Source organism: Palaemon carinicauda, chromosome 12 (assembly GCF_036898095.1).
Source record: "Palaemon carinicauda isolate YSFRI2023 chromosome 12, ASM3689809v2, whole genome shotgun sequence".
NCBI lineage: Eukaryota > Metazoa > Arthropoda > Malacostraca > Decapoda > Palaemonidae > Palaemon > Palaemon carinicauda.
Window position 1 is genome coordinate 66152538 of NC_090736.1, and position 18653 is coordinate 66171190.

Sequence of the window (18653 nt, forward strand, 5' to 3'; positions counted from 1 at the left end):
GTTGAAATTGTTATTAATAAAAGTTTAATTTTGGCATTGCTTATGCACAGCGAAATACTGGTTTGAGCACCATCTTCTTTCCCTGTTGTACTCGTGGTGTGTCAGAATGCGCTACTCACCTTACTCTGCAAATGCTTTCAAATTGTGAATGTTTACTGCAAATTCAGCCATGGTCATTCACGTGATACTCGATGCTTTACTTGGTTACAAGTTACGCAATTTTCTAAACTTCTTAGTGTTGCAAAATGAGACCAATTACCATTTATTTTACTACATCCTACGTTTATATTATCTTAACGGGTGGAATACATGCATACATCTTCTACCCAAAGGAAGGATAAAATATCATAAAGTTGCAAAATATAGAGAGACTTTTCACAACACTCATCTTATTTTTGAAGTGTAGACCTATGATGGATACTGTACTTGCAACAAGTTTGTTGTGTAGCAAATGGGAGAAACAAAAAAGGTTAACTACAATGTACCGGAAATACGAGCATCTGTAAAAAGGGGAACCTATTATTTATTGATATTTTAGTCTGGTCATGTAGGAAGAATCAAGGAAGATAGATTTCTAGAATGATTGTGTATGTAATTCTCACATTACAGGAAGGAAGCAAAATGATAGACCTAATGAGAATTGATTTGATGGTTGTCGGATATATTAAAATACAAGAATGGTATGTACATCGTGTGATGCTTGGCCTACATCACACTTACTTGGTACCAGCTCACTCACCTGGAATAATAAGTTAATTTGTTAGTTTGTCGAGATGTTCCTATCCCAGCATCTTCGCCGACTTGTCTTCTGGGTAGATGGGATATAATCAGAGACTTCTTATTAAAATACACTTTCTCTTAGGCTTTTATCTCTGATCTTCTCTAACAACTTGTGGGTTTCGAGTGAGTATATGTAAAAAAAAAACTCGTACACAACAATACAAAAATAACAAATGAGCATTGCTTTCAAAAAGATTGGATCCTGCTACAATACAAAAGTAAGAAGAATCACATCCTAACTTTAAGGCAATTAATTAATGATTAAATCCTTCATAACACACGCTACTACACTTATTCTGTGTGTCTAAACAATACATGTTCTATCAATGCAATATTGTGCAACATTACTTAATACCCATAACGCATATAGTATTACAGTATAAAATACATAACACATCGGTTACAAAGTATTATGTAAGCCACCCTTTTATGTGAAGATCCAGAGGACAAGGCTGTAGTAGAACAGGCAGAGGGGGCTGTGACACCAATGGAAATTAATACCTTCATTCTAATAATAATAAAGCATATGTGCATGTTGCAGAATCAATCTCCATATTTACCATGAAGGCTAAAGTTAACGTTGAGATATTGAGTTTCAAAGACTGAAAATATTAATTGTATCTGAAAATTTAACTTGAAAAAAAAAAAAGGTTATTGTGGGTGTACTGAATGGGCGTGAAGATTAATAGAGCTGTCAATCCCTTCGGAGGAAATTCGTATAAAGAGACCATACACTGTATACGTCTTACTATGCCCGCTAAGTATCCCACCCTCGTCTTCCTGGCAACAAGGTACGGTAGCTATTACCAGTGTACACTCAAGCATACTTTTCTGTCCAATTTCTCTTCCTCTTGTTTTTATTATTATTATTATTATTATTATTATTATTATTATTATTATTATTATTTTGCATAGTTTGTGGCGCAGACATAAAAGAAAGATTGATGATGCTTGGTGGTTTGTCAAGAGATGGTCTTTTCTTTAACTTTTTCATTATCCTCATTTGATCTTGCTTTTCAAACCCTTCACTATCCTCCGTCTATCTGTATATACGTATCCATGTTTATGTTATTGTAACAATGTTGCTCATGTTATAGTTTATTCATTACTTGTTTTATTCCCCTACTGAGCTGCTTTCCTATTTGGGTTCAAGGATTTGTAGCATCTTACTTACCCACCTAGAATTGTAGCTTGGCTTGTAAGGATAATAATGATAATAGTAATGTTAATAAGGATAATGACAATAAAGCTCGGTATGATTGGCGAGGCTAATAGAGCCATGCATCTGAATTTAAGTTTTCAACATCAAATTATACTCTAGGACGGTTCAGAAGAACCCCGTTTTCCCTTTTGAAGAATTTTCAAGAAATATCAGTCAAAGGGAATACCACGATCATCCAAGGATGAAAAGAAGATACTGCTCTACTTCTACACCTTCATCAGAGCACCCAAGTCTTTGGACAAGTACTGGGTGGTGTAGCTCTCCTACAGTCCTTCCCCTGACCAGCATGAACTCTTGTTAAATCAGCGACAGCAGGAAAGAGGCGAAAAGAGGAGGAAGGGACCCTGAAGCTGATATGTCTCTTTTCCGACCTAAGCACAAACTAAGAAAATCGAGTGGGATGTAAACTTGTCCAACAAGAGCTGGAAATGCTTCACATAGCGCGAGCAACAACATTTCGAAAGTGAATATGATGGCATATAGGTGTCCTTTTTTTAGAGAGGGGAAGGAAGACTATCAATAGGTCTTTACCACCAATAACTAAAACCAAAATTCCTTCTGGAGATGGCTATGTGTAAATCCAAACCCTGTGCTAAAAATGAGCGGGGTGCTGGCGTCTCTTTTAAAAACCTTCAAAGCTTACTCAGAGAACACAGGATTAGAAGGGGGAGGTGCCAAGCTTGACTTTTGGCTGAACAGATTGTACATAAGGAAGAGAGAATTGTGTCACGACCTGATGGTGGAACCGAGAGAAGACATCATGTATGAGGTTGTAACCTTTATATGTCCAATTCCCCAAAATAGATTAAGGACACATTCCTTGGCTGAATACCGGATTTTGGCATATTACTTACTCCTGGTATACTGTATTGGATTTATTAGATTTGTGAATTTGGGCCAGAAGGCGTCGATGTGCAACAGGCTGAACATCCTAAAGATTTGGTATATCTAGGGATGAGAATCGACACCAGACTAGGTAATCTTTCCGTCCATAGAAATAATAGAGACAGAAAAAAGGGCAGCTTGGCCATTTCTATTGCAAGACATACTGCCAGCACATCGGTTGTTGTAACTAATTTTTGACCTAACAATCAATTTTAACTCATTCTAAGTTTTTTGGCTCTAATGTCTTCTCCTTTAACTGTTTTTCGTTCCAAGTTTCCACTGGCATTGTGGGGGTAAAAAGGATGCTGTATTGAAGAAAGTAATAACTAAATCATTACATCTGGCTCTCTGTTGATTTAATAAATCTTCTTTGAAATAAAACCGAATCAATGTTTATTGTACTGGTGACTTACTCATGCTAAATGCAGACTTATCTATAGTCATCGATAACTTTGCTTATTGGGCCCTCTAAATGTTCTCTTCTCTTGAAAGGTAGAATTTTCATTTTGCTAAAGGAGTTCGAGGGAATGACGGATGGCCTTGATAAATTTTTATAAATTAATTCCTTTGCAGATTCAACAACTGTGGTTCTGCATAATTCGTTAGTGGTATTAAAAATCTGAAATCAGTCCTCAAACTCCTCCTCAAACTCCATTTATAAGTAAACTTCAAAGTGGTATAACAGAAAATTCAGAATTTTTGTCGTGTTTGGATTAATCTGTCTGATGCCTCATCGAAGTTAGCTCAAATGTATGGTAACATCATCCTTGAAAAGAGAGAACAGTTTTGTTAAATTGTGAAGACTTGCCGAGTCACAGACATCTTTTAATGACCGCTCTTCGTTTTGGTTCTTTTTTATGAAGAATATTTTTTCCAGTTACCGGAGTTTCATCTAAAAGACAAAATTATAAAATTTTATATACTATTCGTGATGCTAATTTTCAGATTTCAGCTTCATATGGTTCTTGTGGTTATTCTTCCACTTATTATCAGCCCTCTCTAGACTTTCTACCCACAGGACTGGTCAGGTCTAGAGGTTCCAGTCCCTCTTTTCCTTAGAGGTAGTCAACGTTTCTATCAAAGAATACCTGTTTCTTCTGGCAAGTCAAGCACACACAATAAGTCTTCCAAGTGCTGTTTACATCGTATTTATGATCTGCAATGGGTACTAATTGTTTTGACGACGAGTCATCAATTTCCATTGGTGTCACATCCCCCTCTCACTGATGTACTACAGCCTTCTCCATTGGATATTCACAACCCATAAACACTGGAAATTGTGCAAGACAAATATCATCTTTGTTATTAAAGGGGGCAATACAAAAGGTTAACCCAATTTTTCTACGTCTACAGTTGTCAGTTCTTAGTTCAGAAGGTTAAAGGGAGCTGGTGTCCTGTTCTCAACCAGCCTTTAAATCTGACAAGGTTCTTCATGGAGACTTCACAGCTCAATAGGGAGATTGGATGCTTTCAGTTGAGCTGTTGATCATCCATTTTTATTTTCTTCTTTCCCCAACTACATAATTGTTCTCAGATTCATATGAGTAAAACAGAGTTACCACTATTTCGAGTTTAATACTGCACCACACGTGTTCATAAGGGTCATGGCCTCAGAAGTGAAGTGATTAATCTTTTGGGCGCCATGGTTCAGTTGTATTTGGACGACTGGCCAAATCTCAACTTCTCTCGGGAAGGTCTTCTGTGAAACCTGAGACCACTATTCAATCTACTGTCAAATCTATGGATAATAATTCATTTCAATTAGTCCTCTGTCTTCAGACAGTTTATTCGATTTGCTATTTAGGAATAGCCAAAGCACCATTTCCTTTAAGGGCTTTTCCGTCAGAGAAGAGTTCCAAATTTTCCTAATACGGTAAAAAGAATTGATGACATCACAACTGCGCTCACAAGTGGATATGAATCTTCCAGAACTATGGCTTCTCTAGAGATGTTAACCTTCACTCTCCTTTGCAGATGAGACCTTTTCAATTTCACCACAATGAGTTTTGGGATAAATTGGCTAATCACTACAATGCCCATCTCTCATCACCTGACTAACAGGTTATATAGGTATATTATATTTCATAAGAACGCCTATGAAGAAATAAAAATTATATCAATTTGGTAGCAGTGTAATTTACTGGCATGCCTACATGAGAAAGTGACAAATAATGATTATTACTTCTCATCCATCCATATACCAAGGCACTTCCCCCAATTTTGGGGGGTAGCCGACACCAACAATGAAACAAAACAAAAAAGGGGACCTCTACTCTCTATGTTCCTTCAGCCTAATCAGGGACTCAACCGAGTTCAGCTGGTACTGCTAGGGTGCCATAGCCCAACCTCCCACATTTCCACCACAGATGAAGCTTCATAATGCTGACTCCCCTACTGCTGCTACCTCCGCGGTCATCTAAGGCACCGGAGGAAGCAGCAGGGCCTACTGGAACTGCGTCACAATCGCTCGCCATTCATTCCTATTTCTAGCACGCTCTCTTGCCTCTCTCACATCTATCCTCCTATCACCCGGAGCTTTCTTCACACCATCCATCCACCCAAACCTTGGCCTTCCTCTTGTACTTCTCCCATCAACTCTTGCATTCATCACCTTCTTTAGCAGACAACCATTTTCCATTCTCTCAACATGGCCAAACCACCTCAACACATTCATACCCACTCTAGCCGCTAACTCATTTCTTACACCCGTTCTCTCCCTCACCACTTCGTTCCTAACCCTATCTACTCGAGATACACCAGCCATACTCCTTAGACACTTCATCTCAAACACATTCAATTTCTGTCTCTCCATCACTTTCATTCCCCACAACTCCAATCCATACATCACAGTTGGTACAATCACTTTCTCATATAGAACTCTCTTTACATTCATGCCCAACCCTCTATTTTTTACTACTCCCTTAACTGCCCCCAACACTTTGCAACCTTCATTCACTCTCTGACGTACATCTGCTTCCACTCCACCATTTGCTGCAACAACAGACCCCAAGTACTTAAACTGATCCACCTCCTCAAGTAACTCTCCATTCAACATGACATTCAACCTTGCACCACCTTCCCTTCTCGTACATTTCATAACCTTACTCTTACCCACATTAACTCTCAACTTCCTTCTCTCACACACTCTTCCAAATTCTGTCACTAATCGTCCAAGCTTCTCTTCTGTGTCTGCAACCAGTACAGTATCATCCGCAGACAACAACTGATTTACCTCTCATTCATGGTCATTCTCGTCTACCAGTTTTAATCCTCGTCCAAGCACTCGAGCATTCACCTCTCTCACCACTCCATCAACATACAAGTTAAACAACCACGGCGACATCACACATCCCTGTCTCTGCCCCACTCTCACCGGAAACCAATCACTCACTTCATTTCCTATCCTAACACATGCTTTACTACCTTTGTAGAAACTTTTCACTGCTTGCAACAACCTTCCACCAACTCCATATAACCCCATCACATTCCACATTGCTTCCCTATCAACTCTATCATATGCTTTCTCCAGATCCATAAAGTACTTCTCATAAAGTACAGAAATCTTTATATATGAATATATATATATATATATATATATATATATATATATATATATATATATATATATATATATATATATATATATATATATATATATATACTCAATTTGTACGTATCATGTTTTATAACATACATATAATCTCACTTCTTGTTCCTGTTGTCTTGTTGGTATTAAAAAAAAAAGACGACTAAGCATAAAAACAGACAACATTACTATTACTGAGAAATAACATATTGAGATACATAAAATTGAGCCTTTTCTATTATCATTCTCATTATAATTACTGTCTTGACCTTCTATTAACATTAAAAGGCAGGAAATGACTTCAGACAGGTGCTGGTTTACTAAACAGACCCTTAATCAATTTCCTAATCTTAATATAACCATAATTTTGTTTCTTTCATCATTTTCTAATTCAATGAAATTATGTGCTTAGGTAAGGTCTGTTGACACTATAACTTACCATATCTGCTTCCTGATTCAACATCCAAATGTAACTAGCTAGAACTTTCTCAATTAGCATAGAATAGGGAAATAATATAAATAATATATATATATATATATATATATATATATATATATATATATATATATATATATATATATATATATATATATATATATATATATATATATATACACAATAGGGTCCTTAATTATGCAAGAATTTTGTCAATAAACGGTCTTGCAGAACTGGAACCTAGCATATTTTAACAGACATAATTTCATTAGGATTAAGGCAAACTTTTATACCAGCCCTTTTCAATACTTTCTAGGCACTATCCTTTATTTTTTCTAATATGAAATAGTCCTTATGAATAAACAAAACATTAAAAAGGTCTTAAAGTTTTAATAACTTGAAAAAGTTTAATATTACACCCATGAAGAGTGTAAATACCGTTTACTGTTGAATGTAAGACGACCTAAAATTAGGGAAAATTTAAATGAATTTAGCTCATATCGGTTTTTAGTATTACGCTAATCTAAATATTATTACTGCTGTCATTAACATTACCATTAAAATTATCAAAAGGTTAAAGAAAGAGAATGATAAAGGTTGCTGAGAAAGTAATCACAACTCTATGTTTTCATTTTCTCAGCACCACTTGTACAAATTTCCTCAAATAGGCTATTTATCATAAAATTATGTCAGCAAAATGTAAAGTAAATATGGTTTGGTTACATTCATTATCGGTTTTCCATACCTTAGCCTACGCTAGCCTACCAACACTTGAAAAGACAATAGATTTGATATGTTGTGGCACGTGACTCGCACTGTGAACAGATTCACAGGTACAGAAAATTTATATTTGATAACTATCGACCGCATAAAAGGGGGGATTGTACAATACGAACACGCATATTTAGGGTATATTATAAGGGTATATTATAATATTGATACATAATACTGCTTAACATATATAGGCAAATATAAAAGTAATCCCATGTATACTTTCCAAATAGGTCGCATCTGCCTCTTTGGGGCAATTCAGTTGGCAATCATTCTTCATTTAGAGGCTTAAGAACAAGGTTTAGCTTTATGGGTTTCAGAAGTGCAAATCCAGTGGACAATACCAATTCTTCATGGCCTGGAGCAAGTGTCAACTCTGCTGCTAGGACTAGCTTTGCTAAAGCCACTTTCGCTTCCATTTGGGCAAACCGCATAGCTGGAATGTTTGAATAGTAGTTAAAAAACACGTTTATTCATGGGGGAAAGAAAGAAAGCATAAATCTTTTACTAAGATTTAGCATTGAATAACTATAATTCTGTTCAAAGGGATTCTAACAAAACATATTCCATTACCCAGACTAAGTGCAGACCCAGTTGATGGAGCCAGAAATTCTCAAGAAGGGAAAAAAAATTGTAATTAATCTCTCCTTATCAAACAATTAAAAACTAAATAAACTTGAACCGTTTATGGATGATTGGCATTTATGTTCACACGAAGGGCCTGATACTTTAAATTTCAGACTGAAGGAAGAATGGAAAATTTGATGGAATTGCTGTATAGTGCCAACTGTACTTACAGGTTTGTGAAAATAAGTGCATATCTTGAGAAGCGAGACAAAAATGCTTATAACGGCAACTTGAAATAATCACTATAATGCTATGATCCAAGTTTCAGGGGATGTCATGAAGAATATAAAATCTATATTGCAAAACGGGTCAATGCTTTCCTTGTGGATTTGTTTTATTTACAGCACTATTATTACTTCAGCCTACACACCGCAAGCATACTGCGTCACCACATTGCAATAACAAAACAGTCAATTACTTGCTGAATTCAAAGACTACAAGACACGAAGCTAGTGATAGAAGGTAGTTCTAACTTTTTTTGCTCTGGGGGAAAACTCCTATACTGTAATAAAATATTAACCTGTTTTGTTCATCACTACACAATAAGAATTAGCTCTACCCATACTATTTAGGAGGCTCTAGTCAGTTCCTAAATATTGTTAATATATGTCATGTACTCAAATGCAACACAACAGTTTTGGAAATTTAACCAAGAAACACATCACCATAGCCGCTTACTAATACAGTTTATTGGGCATAAGACGAATGTCATGAGCATTTATATTCATTTCTTGTACTGTATATTATACCTGTATATTATAAATTTAGATGTATACTTCAAAACTCTTTATCAATACAGTTCCTTATCACAACCGATATAGATTTGGGGTCCATTTAATTCTTGCATATATCATGAAATAATTATACAAAAGGCTTCAGAATTGAACAAAGATACAGATAGAAAGACCCCTTACCAAGACAGTTTCTGGGACCCAAGCCAAATGGCATGTAGGTGTAATTTGTCAAGTCATTCTTGTTCTCTGGTAGGAAGCGTTCTGGTTTGAAAACTTCCGGCTCTGGCCAGAATTTCTCATCACGCTGGATGGCATAGACGGGCACCTGGACACTTAGAGCCTTAGGAACTGTTAAATTAGTTCCTGGAATTCTGCATAAAGACAAGATGTTATTCAATGACGAAATTTGACATGGAAATATTGTATGGTGAATCTTGATTACTAAAGTCAATTTCATTCTGAGCAAAGCTTTTAAAAGTACCAAGTACACCTAGAAGCATTTTTCACGCAAGTGTTCTTAAGATACATATAATAAGTAATACATTGTAAGAAGTGATTAATTCCATTGAATCATTTGGTACCAAACACTATTTTATGCAATATAGAAAGCATCCATAATCCAATAACATTGGAAAAAAATTTGGTTCTCTATTCTATATAAAAAAACTTACTGATAGTCTTTCGTGCAGATTCTCTCAAGCATTGGTGCAGGTGGATACATCCTCAATGTTTCTGTAAGAAATTTAAATCTAAAGTTAATTGCAGAAAGCAACGATATCTTGAAATCTTAGTATTTGAGTAGTATCATTCTGAATGGAGAGTGTGGAACAGACTAATTTGACAGCATAGAAAAAATCTGCAGTGCTAACGAATGGCTAAATATCTTATGATCATACCTTAGATGGCACATCCTATTGCATTATAACATATTTTTATACCTATCTAATGCCACACGTTTTCTTTGACATGAAATGAAGTGTCTCGAGTAAGTATTCAATATTTACATTATTGTTGGTAAACCTTTAGAGGGATTATGCTCAGGGGTTATCATCGTATTGGCAAACTAGTTACCCTACACAGTGGCTTTCTGAAGTACTTTACATATCTAGATATGGTCGTACAGCTAATTATCTCACCTATGAATAGAATAAGTACTTACATGTAGAAATGTCATTGCATTGGTGATGAGGGCATTGCACCTGGGTATTTTCATGGGGAAGTCTAACCTAAGTTCATGTAGCTACCTAACCCAGAGCTAACCATGTTATTGGTGGAATTGATGTTTTCGGATAATTTAGCATATGAAATATATTTTTCATCATCTCCTCCTATGCCTATTGATGCAAAGGGCCTCGGTTAGATTTCGCCAGTCATCTCTTTCTTGGGCTTTTAATTCAATATTTCTCTATTCATCATCTACTTCACGCTTCAGATTCCTCAGCCATGTAAGCCTGGATTTTTCAACTCTTCTAGTGCCTTGTAGAACCCAGTTGAACGTTTGGTCAACTAATCTCTCTTAGGGAGTGCGAAGAGCATGCCCAAACCATCTCTCTCACCATGATCTCATCCACATATGGCACTCAAGTAATATCTCTTATAGTCTCATTTCTAATCTTGTCCTGCCATTTAACTCACAAATATAGCTTTTGCTTTTAAATCTACTAAATCTGTTGGAGATTGTCTCGTTGCCATACCATGATTCATGTCATACAGTAACGCAGATCTCACTAAACTGACATGTAATCTGGTTTTTATATGTAAATTCAGGCAATTTGATTTCTAAATTTACTCAATCTAGACATTGTCTGATTTGCTTTTTTCAGCCTTTCGATAAACTCTAATTCTAAAGATTGTATTGGAGATCATAGTTCCTTAATACTTGAATAATTCTACCTCATTAATCCTTTCTCCTTCCAATGATATTTATTTCATCTTCCATTGCATACTCCATTTTTATCATCTGTCATTCTTCTATTTATCTTGGGCCAAACCTCGTGTGATATTTCATGCATTCTGGTAAGCAAGCATTCCAAGTTCTTTAGAGTTCTGCTAATAAGGACAGCATCATCAGCATACTCTAGATCTGCTAATTTCCTATTACCAATCCAGTTCAATCCTTCTCCATCATCTCCGACTGTTATACGCATTACAAAATCCATGAGGAGGATAAACATAGGTGACAACACATTCCCTTGGAGTACTCCGCTATTCTCTGGAAATTCCTTTGATAGTACTCCACTAACATTAAATTTGCACATGCTAAGATTATGAACAGACTTAATCAAATTCACACATGTAAGAGGAATTCCATAATGACACAGGACTCTCCACAAAATTAGCCGGTGCACACTATCAAAAGCTTTTTCATAGTCCACAAATGCCATCAAAAGTGGATTTCTATATTCTATGAATTTCTGTATAAAATGTCTCAAAATGCGAATTTGGTCAGTACAACTTCCACCTTTTCTAAAGCCTGCTTGTTCATCTCTCAGCTTTTCATCAGTCTTTCCCTCTAGTCTTTTTAGAATAAGCATACTATATATTTTCATAGCAACTGATATAAGTGTGATACCTCTGTAATTATTGTAAACAATCAGATCTCCTTTTTTGCCATTTTCACCAACACTACCAACTCCCATTCATCAGGTTTTGCCTTTTCATACCACATTCTACAAAATAATCGTATAATTATTCTGGGGGTCACTTCATTTTCAGCCAGTATCATCTTAGCAGTTATTCCATCGTATCCAGGGGCTTTCCATCTCTTGAGTTTTTCAATGATAGCTTTGACTTCAAATACACTGAATTCATTCATGGGCACATCAAGGTCTTCCTCAGCTTTAGGTATATCAATCAAATTATTCCTTCCGTATCTCCTATTCATGACCTCACGTAAGTGTTCCATCCAACATTGTCTTTCTTCATCTTCTTTTGTGATAACAGTTCTGTCTCTCTTTATGATGGGTATACGCTTCTTCTTCTTTGCCCCAGCAGAAATTTCATTGATAATTCTATGACCGATTCTTACCCCATAGCCACTCCCTGAATTCATAACTTTGTCAGCCTCATCTGCTTTCCTATCTAAATATTCTCTGTAGAGACTGCTGTTGTGCTAGAAGCTATAGATAAAGATGTCAGGGAGGTCAATTTGAAATTGAATACTTACAGTCGAGAGGTAAATGCTCTGAAAACCCTAGTGCTGAAACTAATTTCTTTCCTGGGCCGAAGTTTAATCAAGGAGGTAAGGAGAAAGATAAGGAAATGTAAAAAAACTTAAAAACCTTGTTGTGGAAGTAGGACAAGCCACTGGAAGAGTGACTGACCATTCAAAAACTCTGAATGTTACTGTAGGCATACAGAGCACATTACGAAAGTGTGTTTTGCTAGAAAAGCATGGCTTACTAAACCTTTTGGAAGATTAAGGCTGTAAGTTCTGCATAAATTTCTTTTGACCTCACTATCAATACTGGCATACTTGGCATGTCCTACCTTGTAATTTTCATTACCTCCTCGAAAACTTGCAACAATAAATTTCTGTCTTTGTCTCCTTTTTATAGTATCCCCCTATCATTTGATATCCATGGCTTTCTTCTTCTAACTGCATGTCCCAAAACTTCACTACCAACTGACTGATATATGCTCTTAATATCACATCATTCTTCATTAATAGTCTGTTCTTTGTCTCTTGAAGTCTCTAAGACTACAAATCAATTCCTACATTCGATTGCAAATGTTTCTCTGTGCTCATTTTCTGGAAGCTCAGTTGCATCAAACCTAGGTATTCCATGTATCTTTCTGTTGAATTATTTTAATTTTAATTTCAGTGTGGCAATGAGGATCTGGTGATCACTACCAAGATCTTATCTTGACTTTACTTTGAATGCTGCTTTTCCGGTCCCATACAGCAGGAGAACCCCACTCTCTACACGACCTCCGCTGTCGTTTTACCTTGTTCGTTCAGAGTATTTATCGTTTCAGATCACGTATTGTTCATTTACTGTTAAATCGTCACTGTTGTAAGATTGTTTAAATTAGAAAGTCTTCAGTTTCCTCTTGAAAGCCTTAATGTCTTCAATCATTCAAATGTTTCGTGAGAGCTTATTGTATGGTCTCGGTGCAGCATATTTAAAGGCTCCCTCTGTAACTATTCTCGTGTCGACACAATTTGTTGGCTGTGCAATATGTAGCAATTCTCTCAAGTATTTTGGACGACCGGTTCTGATAACTTGGTGGGTTATTGTACATATTTTAAATTCAATTCTCGCTTTAATCGGCAGCCAGTGTAAATCGATTCGTATAGGGGCGATCCTTTCTCTAGGTGGGACACCTTTTATCAGTCTTGGTCCTCTGTTTATTATGTTTTGTAATTTCTTATGTTGCACTCTTGGTAAATTGTAATATATATAGTTGCAATAGTCAATCCTGGTAATAACACAGTTTATCACAAGTTTCTTTACAGAATTTTCGTCCAGGTACTTTTTTTATAAACGCAATATTTCTTAGATGATAACCAGCAATTTTGATTACATTATTTATTTGGGCATTAAGAGACAGGTTACAGTCAAGAAATACACCTAGATCTCGAACTTTGTTAGATATCGGCACCGAGTCATTATTCATGTTCATTTGAATATCACCTAAGTTTCTCACGCTGTTTCTCTTACCCACCACCATGAATTCAGTTTTGTTCTCATTTAATTTTATTTGTTTAAATGTCATCCAATCTCTGACACTATTAAGGATTCGGTTTAGAGTTTCAGTAGTGTCATCTATATCATTTATGGATAAGTAAAATTGTATCATCCGCAAAATATACATGGACTCTTCACTATGTGGCAATTACGAAAACCTCTATAGCTTCTTATATTTCTCAGAGTTCTCCTTATCCCTTTATTAATGACAATTGGATCTATTAGATTTTCGTAATTTCCACATGTTGAAGAGTCCATATATATTTGTGGATGTCCTTGAGTTGGAAAAGAGTAACTCTAATGACAAGTTTGTTTGTTCAATAGATACTTATGAAATGTGATCTATTCTAATTCATAACTTTACCAAGACCCTTGACAATCATCACATTCTCTATCCCTTGATTTTTCCTTCCAACTTTACCAATGAAGTCGCCAATTACAATTTTCATATCTCTCCATGGGATCTCATCTATTATACTCTGCAGTTCTTCATAATATTCATCGTGCTTTTCTTCAGGGGAATCATTTGTTGACGCATAGCAAACTATAATACTCATATTGCACTGCTTTGATTTGAGCTTTGAAAGTAACAATCTACTATTTACCATTCTCCACTCAGTTAATGACTGACTTTATATATATATATATATATATATATATATATATATATATATATATATATATATATATATATATATATATATATATATTTCCTTTGTCTAAGGTTTCTTTACCAGTCCCCTTACAATGTGTTTCATGGTTCTAACATTCCAATTATCAATTTTTAATTTTTCTTTACTATTTATAAACTGGGAGATTCTTAACACCCCGCTATAGTCGGGAATGGTGGCCATTCTGTCATCTTTTCTTCCCATTGACTGACTAAATCCATAGAGGATTCTTTGGCTAGATTCATCAAAGGATAATCAGTTCCGTGTGATGCACAGTGCCTATATAACTAAGTGACCCCTGCCAATCCATACCAATTCCAGTAAGATCAACCGCCAGGCATCAGGAGTAGGAGCCGAAGAGACATCTTGTCTATCGCCTTAAACCCAACCTGCCAGCCTGCTACTAATGGCTTCGAGATTTAGGGAGCATTTCCTCCATAGCCAAAGTTCTTGTTACTCCACCAGGTTGCTCATCTGCTTACATAACCACTGACAAACATGAATTGCTTAGATATAGCGCCAAGCACGGTATTATATTTTTAGTCTAAGCTTACTTAATGCATCTTAACCTAACCTAACTGATAACTATACCTTACCTATTTTGGTATATTGATATAAAAAAAGTTAGTTAACCTAACTAATATTTTTGTGAAAGTATTATTCATTCTGTATTAAGTACAGTATATCGCTTATTGGCAATGTTGGGCAGTATGATGAACAAACATTGTCCTACATATATTGTTAGAATTTCTTTGTATTTTGTAGTGAATATCATTACTGGTGTCAGGCAAATGCCTGTATTCCTCTCACTATTGGGTACTAAAATGTATGGACTAGTCAAGGAATTTAGCATGTCCTATAGCCAATAGGGATTGTACTTTTGACCAATTGGTTACAGTGCTTAATAATCATTTTAAGCCTCAGGTGATTGCAATATATTGTATGCGTATTTCAATTTTATAGTTGCTAGGAAAATCATAAAAGTGTACCTACATTTGTTACAGCTCTTAAGTAAGTAGTTGCTACTTGTAAATTAACGATTGGCTAGTTGAGATGCTACGTGTTAGACTAGTTATGGGTCTTAAAGAGGAGGGGACCTGACATAATTTCTTTTATAGTGAAGAATATTATTTTATGCATGCTGTAGAGACTGCTGTTGTGCTAGAAGCTATAGATAAAGATGTCAGGGAGGTCAATTTGAAATTGAATACTTACAGTCGAGAGGTAAATGCTCTGAAAACCCTAGTGCTGAAACCAATTTCTTTCCTGGGCCGAAGTTTAATTAAGGAGGTAAGGAGAAAGATAAGGAAATGTAAAAAGCCTTAAAAACCTTGTTGTGGAAGTAGGACAAGCCACTGGAAGAGTGACTGACCATTCAAAAACTGAATGTTACTGTAGGCATACAGAGCACATTACGAAAGTGTGTTTTGCTAGAAAAGCATGGCTTACTAAACCTTTAGGAAGATTAAGGCTGTAAGTTCTGCATAAATTAGATCTACTTGTAACAAAATGAGGTGCATGGTGAGAACATTTCTACAACTATTTCATCCAATCTGGAAAATCCTTAATATGTCACATTAAAAATCAATATCACTCATGGTAAATTTCAGTTAGACACAGATGCTTGCATGCACCCTAATCAGAGAGTATAAGTTCTGCAAATGTTTTCCTAATGCTATGGCCCAAGATAATGCCTTCAAAGACTGAGTAGAAAAAATATGGAGGCTCTAAAATTCCCGTGAGGGGGAAGATTTGGACGAATATAGTTTTTTGAGGACATGTCTTGGCGACCCAAGTCATTATTATTGTTGAAGATTCAAGTCCTAATCTATATGGGCAGGAAGGATTACTAGTCCTAAGCATTAGCCTTTGCTTAGCTGATGATTCGGTTCATGCTTCAGTAGCTCATGCAAGTTAGTGGTGGCCAAGTTTCCTGGTGAACGTAAGGAGAAACTAGGAGCTTTCCTAGAAATGGAAGTTTCTATTGATATGGTGTAGTCTTTATTACCTATGTATTTCAAGGCTGGTAATGTCTCCTATGTTATGAGTGCTATATTTGATGCACCTTTAGATAAGTAGTTGGAGACAGGTATAGTTCAACCTGTGGCACACTAATTTGAGCTGCAACATTGTGCTCAAACTAAAGAGTGATGACACCATATGTATTTGTGGTAATTATCAATTAACTGTTAGTCAAGTTACTAGGGTTACAGCATACCCTGTACCTACAATTGATTATCTTTTTGTTATTTTCGGTAGTGGTAATATTTTTTCTAGGATAGACATGACCAATGCTTGTAATCAGACATTGCTTAGTCCTGAGTTTCACCATTTGGTTACTATAGGCTATATAAAAAACAACTAAAGAGAAGCTAGATGCTATACTAAAGGCTCCTGAACCTAAGGACATCACACAGTATAATAGTTTAAAGGCAGTTCATGCATGGGAAGGGCAAGGGACAGTGACATTGCCCTATTGAGTAGGATAATTCCCTAGAAAATGACCATATACACATATGATCAGTGCCCAAGGTCCCTCTCCACCTAAGCTAGGACCAAGGAAGGCCAGTCAATGGATGCTGATGACTCAGCATATAGACCAATAGGCTTCCTCAATGGCCCCATCCTTAGCTCAAAAAGATGGTGAGGCTGCAGTGATCAAAGAAACTAACGAATTTGAGCGGAACTTGAACCCCAGTCTGGCGTTCACCAGTCAGGGACGTCATCACATCAGCTATCTTGGTATTTTAAATTTCTACAGGAAATTTCTAGCGAATGCGGCTGTTGTTCTTGAATCTTTAAGTGGCTTTTTAAGAAAAGTTGTCCATAGGGAGTAGAATACTAAGCATAGTCATGCTTTCCAGGAATCTAAGTCTCTTTTACTAGATGTTTGATTAATTCCTTTTTACTATATACTGCCTATAATAGTATCTGCTGACAGTTCTAAGTATGGTTTGAGTGCAGCGCTTTGTCAGAAGAAAGAGGGCGAGGAGTTTCCAATTCTTTTTTAATTCACAATGCTAAATAAAGCTAGTCATAATTATTTGGAAATTAAGAAACAATGACTTGTGTATATTTTTGCAGTTAAGAAATTTCACCACAATGGAATCAGTTTTTCTCTGATTACCAACCACAAATCTCTATTACATCTGTTTAACCCTAATAAACCTATTACTGAAATAGCTTCCGGTAAATTCCAGGGCGTTTTTTGATGCTACAAGCCTATACATTTGAGTTGTATCACTGCTCAGGTAAACCTTTGGATATGGCTGTTCCTGTTTGTGCAGAGTGAATCCAATTGATAAACACCTTTGGTAGAACTTCAATAATTGCTAATGAGATTAGTAAATAGTCTGCAAAGGATTCTGTGTTTGCTAAAATGCTACTTTTTCTGACAATGAGTTGAAGCCATTCTTCCTTAGAGACAGCGACTTGAACATTCAACAAAGTTATAACCTATGGGTATCCAGGTTGATTCTTCCTCCTCACTGGAGGGAGAGTATGCCAAACGAGATGCACCAAAAGCATAAAGGCTCTACTAAAATGAAGTAGCTAGCTCTTAGATACTTCTGGTGGCCTGGGTTAGATCGTGACATTGAGAAGCTATCAGCAGGATGCTTGGCTTATCTATCTAATAGAGCCCTTCGTACAATCACCAATGCAGTACATAAATTCCTTGATTATGGTCAGGAATTTCATATGATTGTCCTTCATTTTAGTGTTGCCTTTGACTGTGTTAATCATGAGATCCTTGCTTTCAAACTCAAACAGTTGGGAGTGGGTCTTTTCTTGTTGATGGACACCATAGTGAGTATAAGAATATGATATCTGTGTTCCTTAAGGTAGTGTTCTTGCCTCATTAATTTTCATACTTTATACACATGATATGTGGTTTGGGACAGAAAACAAGCTCGTTGTATGTGCAGATGATGCTACCCTCTTTGCACAAATTCTATCTCCTGAATGTAGATCTGGGGTTGCTGAATCCTTTAATAGAGATCTAACTAAAATTAGTGCATGGTGCAAATTATGGGGCACAAAGTTAAATCCTAAAAAAACTCAAAGTATGATTGTAAGTAGGTCAAGGACAGTTGCTCCTCAACATCCAGATCTCAGCATTGACTCTTTTAAAATTTTAGGTGTGATTCTCGACAGTAAATTTACTTTTGAGAAACACATTAGGTCTGTCTTCTTCAATCGCACAAACATTGGCTTATTGAGAAAGTGTTGTAAGATTCTTTTGTGACCAA

The 18653-nt window shown here is 36.2% G+C and overlaps 1 protein-coding gene across 1 annotated transcript in view; it reads right to left on the reverse strand.

The window, feature by feature from the left end:
• Positions 1–7284: 7284 nt before the first annotated feature.
• Positions 7285–18653, reverse strand: part of LOC137651248 (cytochrome P450 3A41-like) — a 74370-nt gene continuing 63001 nt past the window's right edge. Inside the window, exons 5-7 of the mRNA XM_068384476.1 lie at positions 9713–9773; positions 9222–9412; positions 7285–8116 (exon numbers count right to left, since the gene is read on the reverse strand). Coding sequence (XP_068240577.1) covers positions 7950–8116; positions 9222–9412; positions 9713–9773 — 419 coding nt within the window. The 3' untranslated portion in view covers positions 7285–7949. The remainder of the gene's footprint in view (positions 8117–9221; positions 9413–9712; positions 9774–18653) is intronic.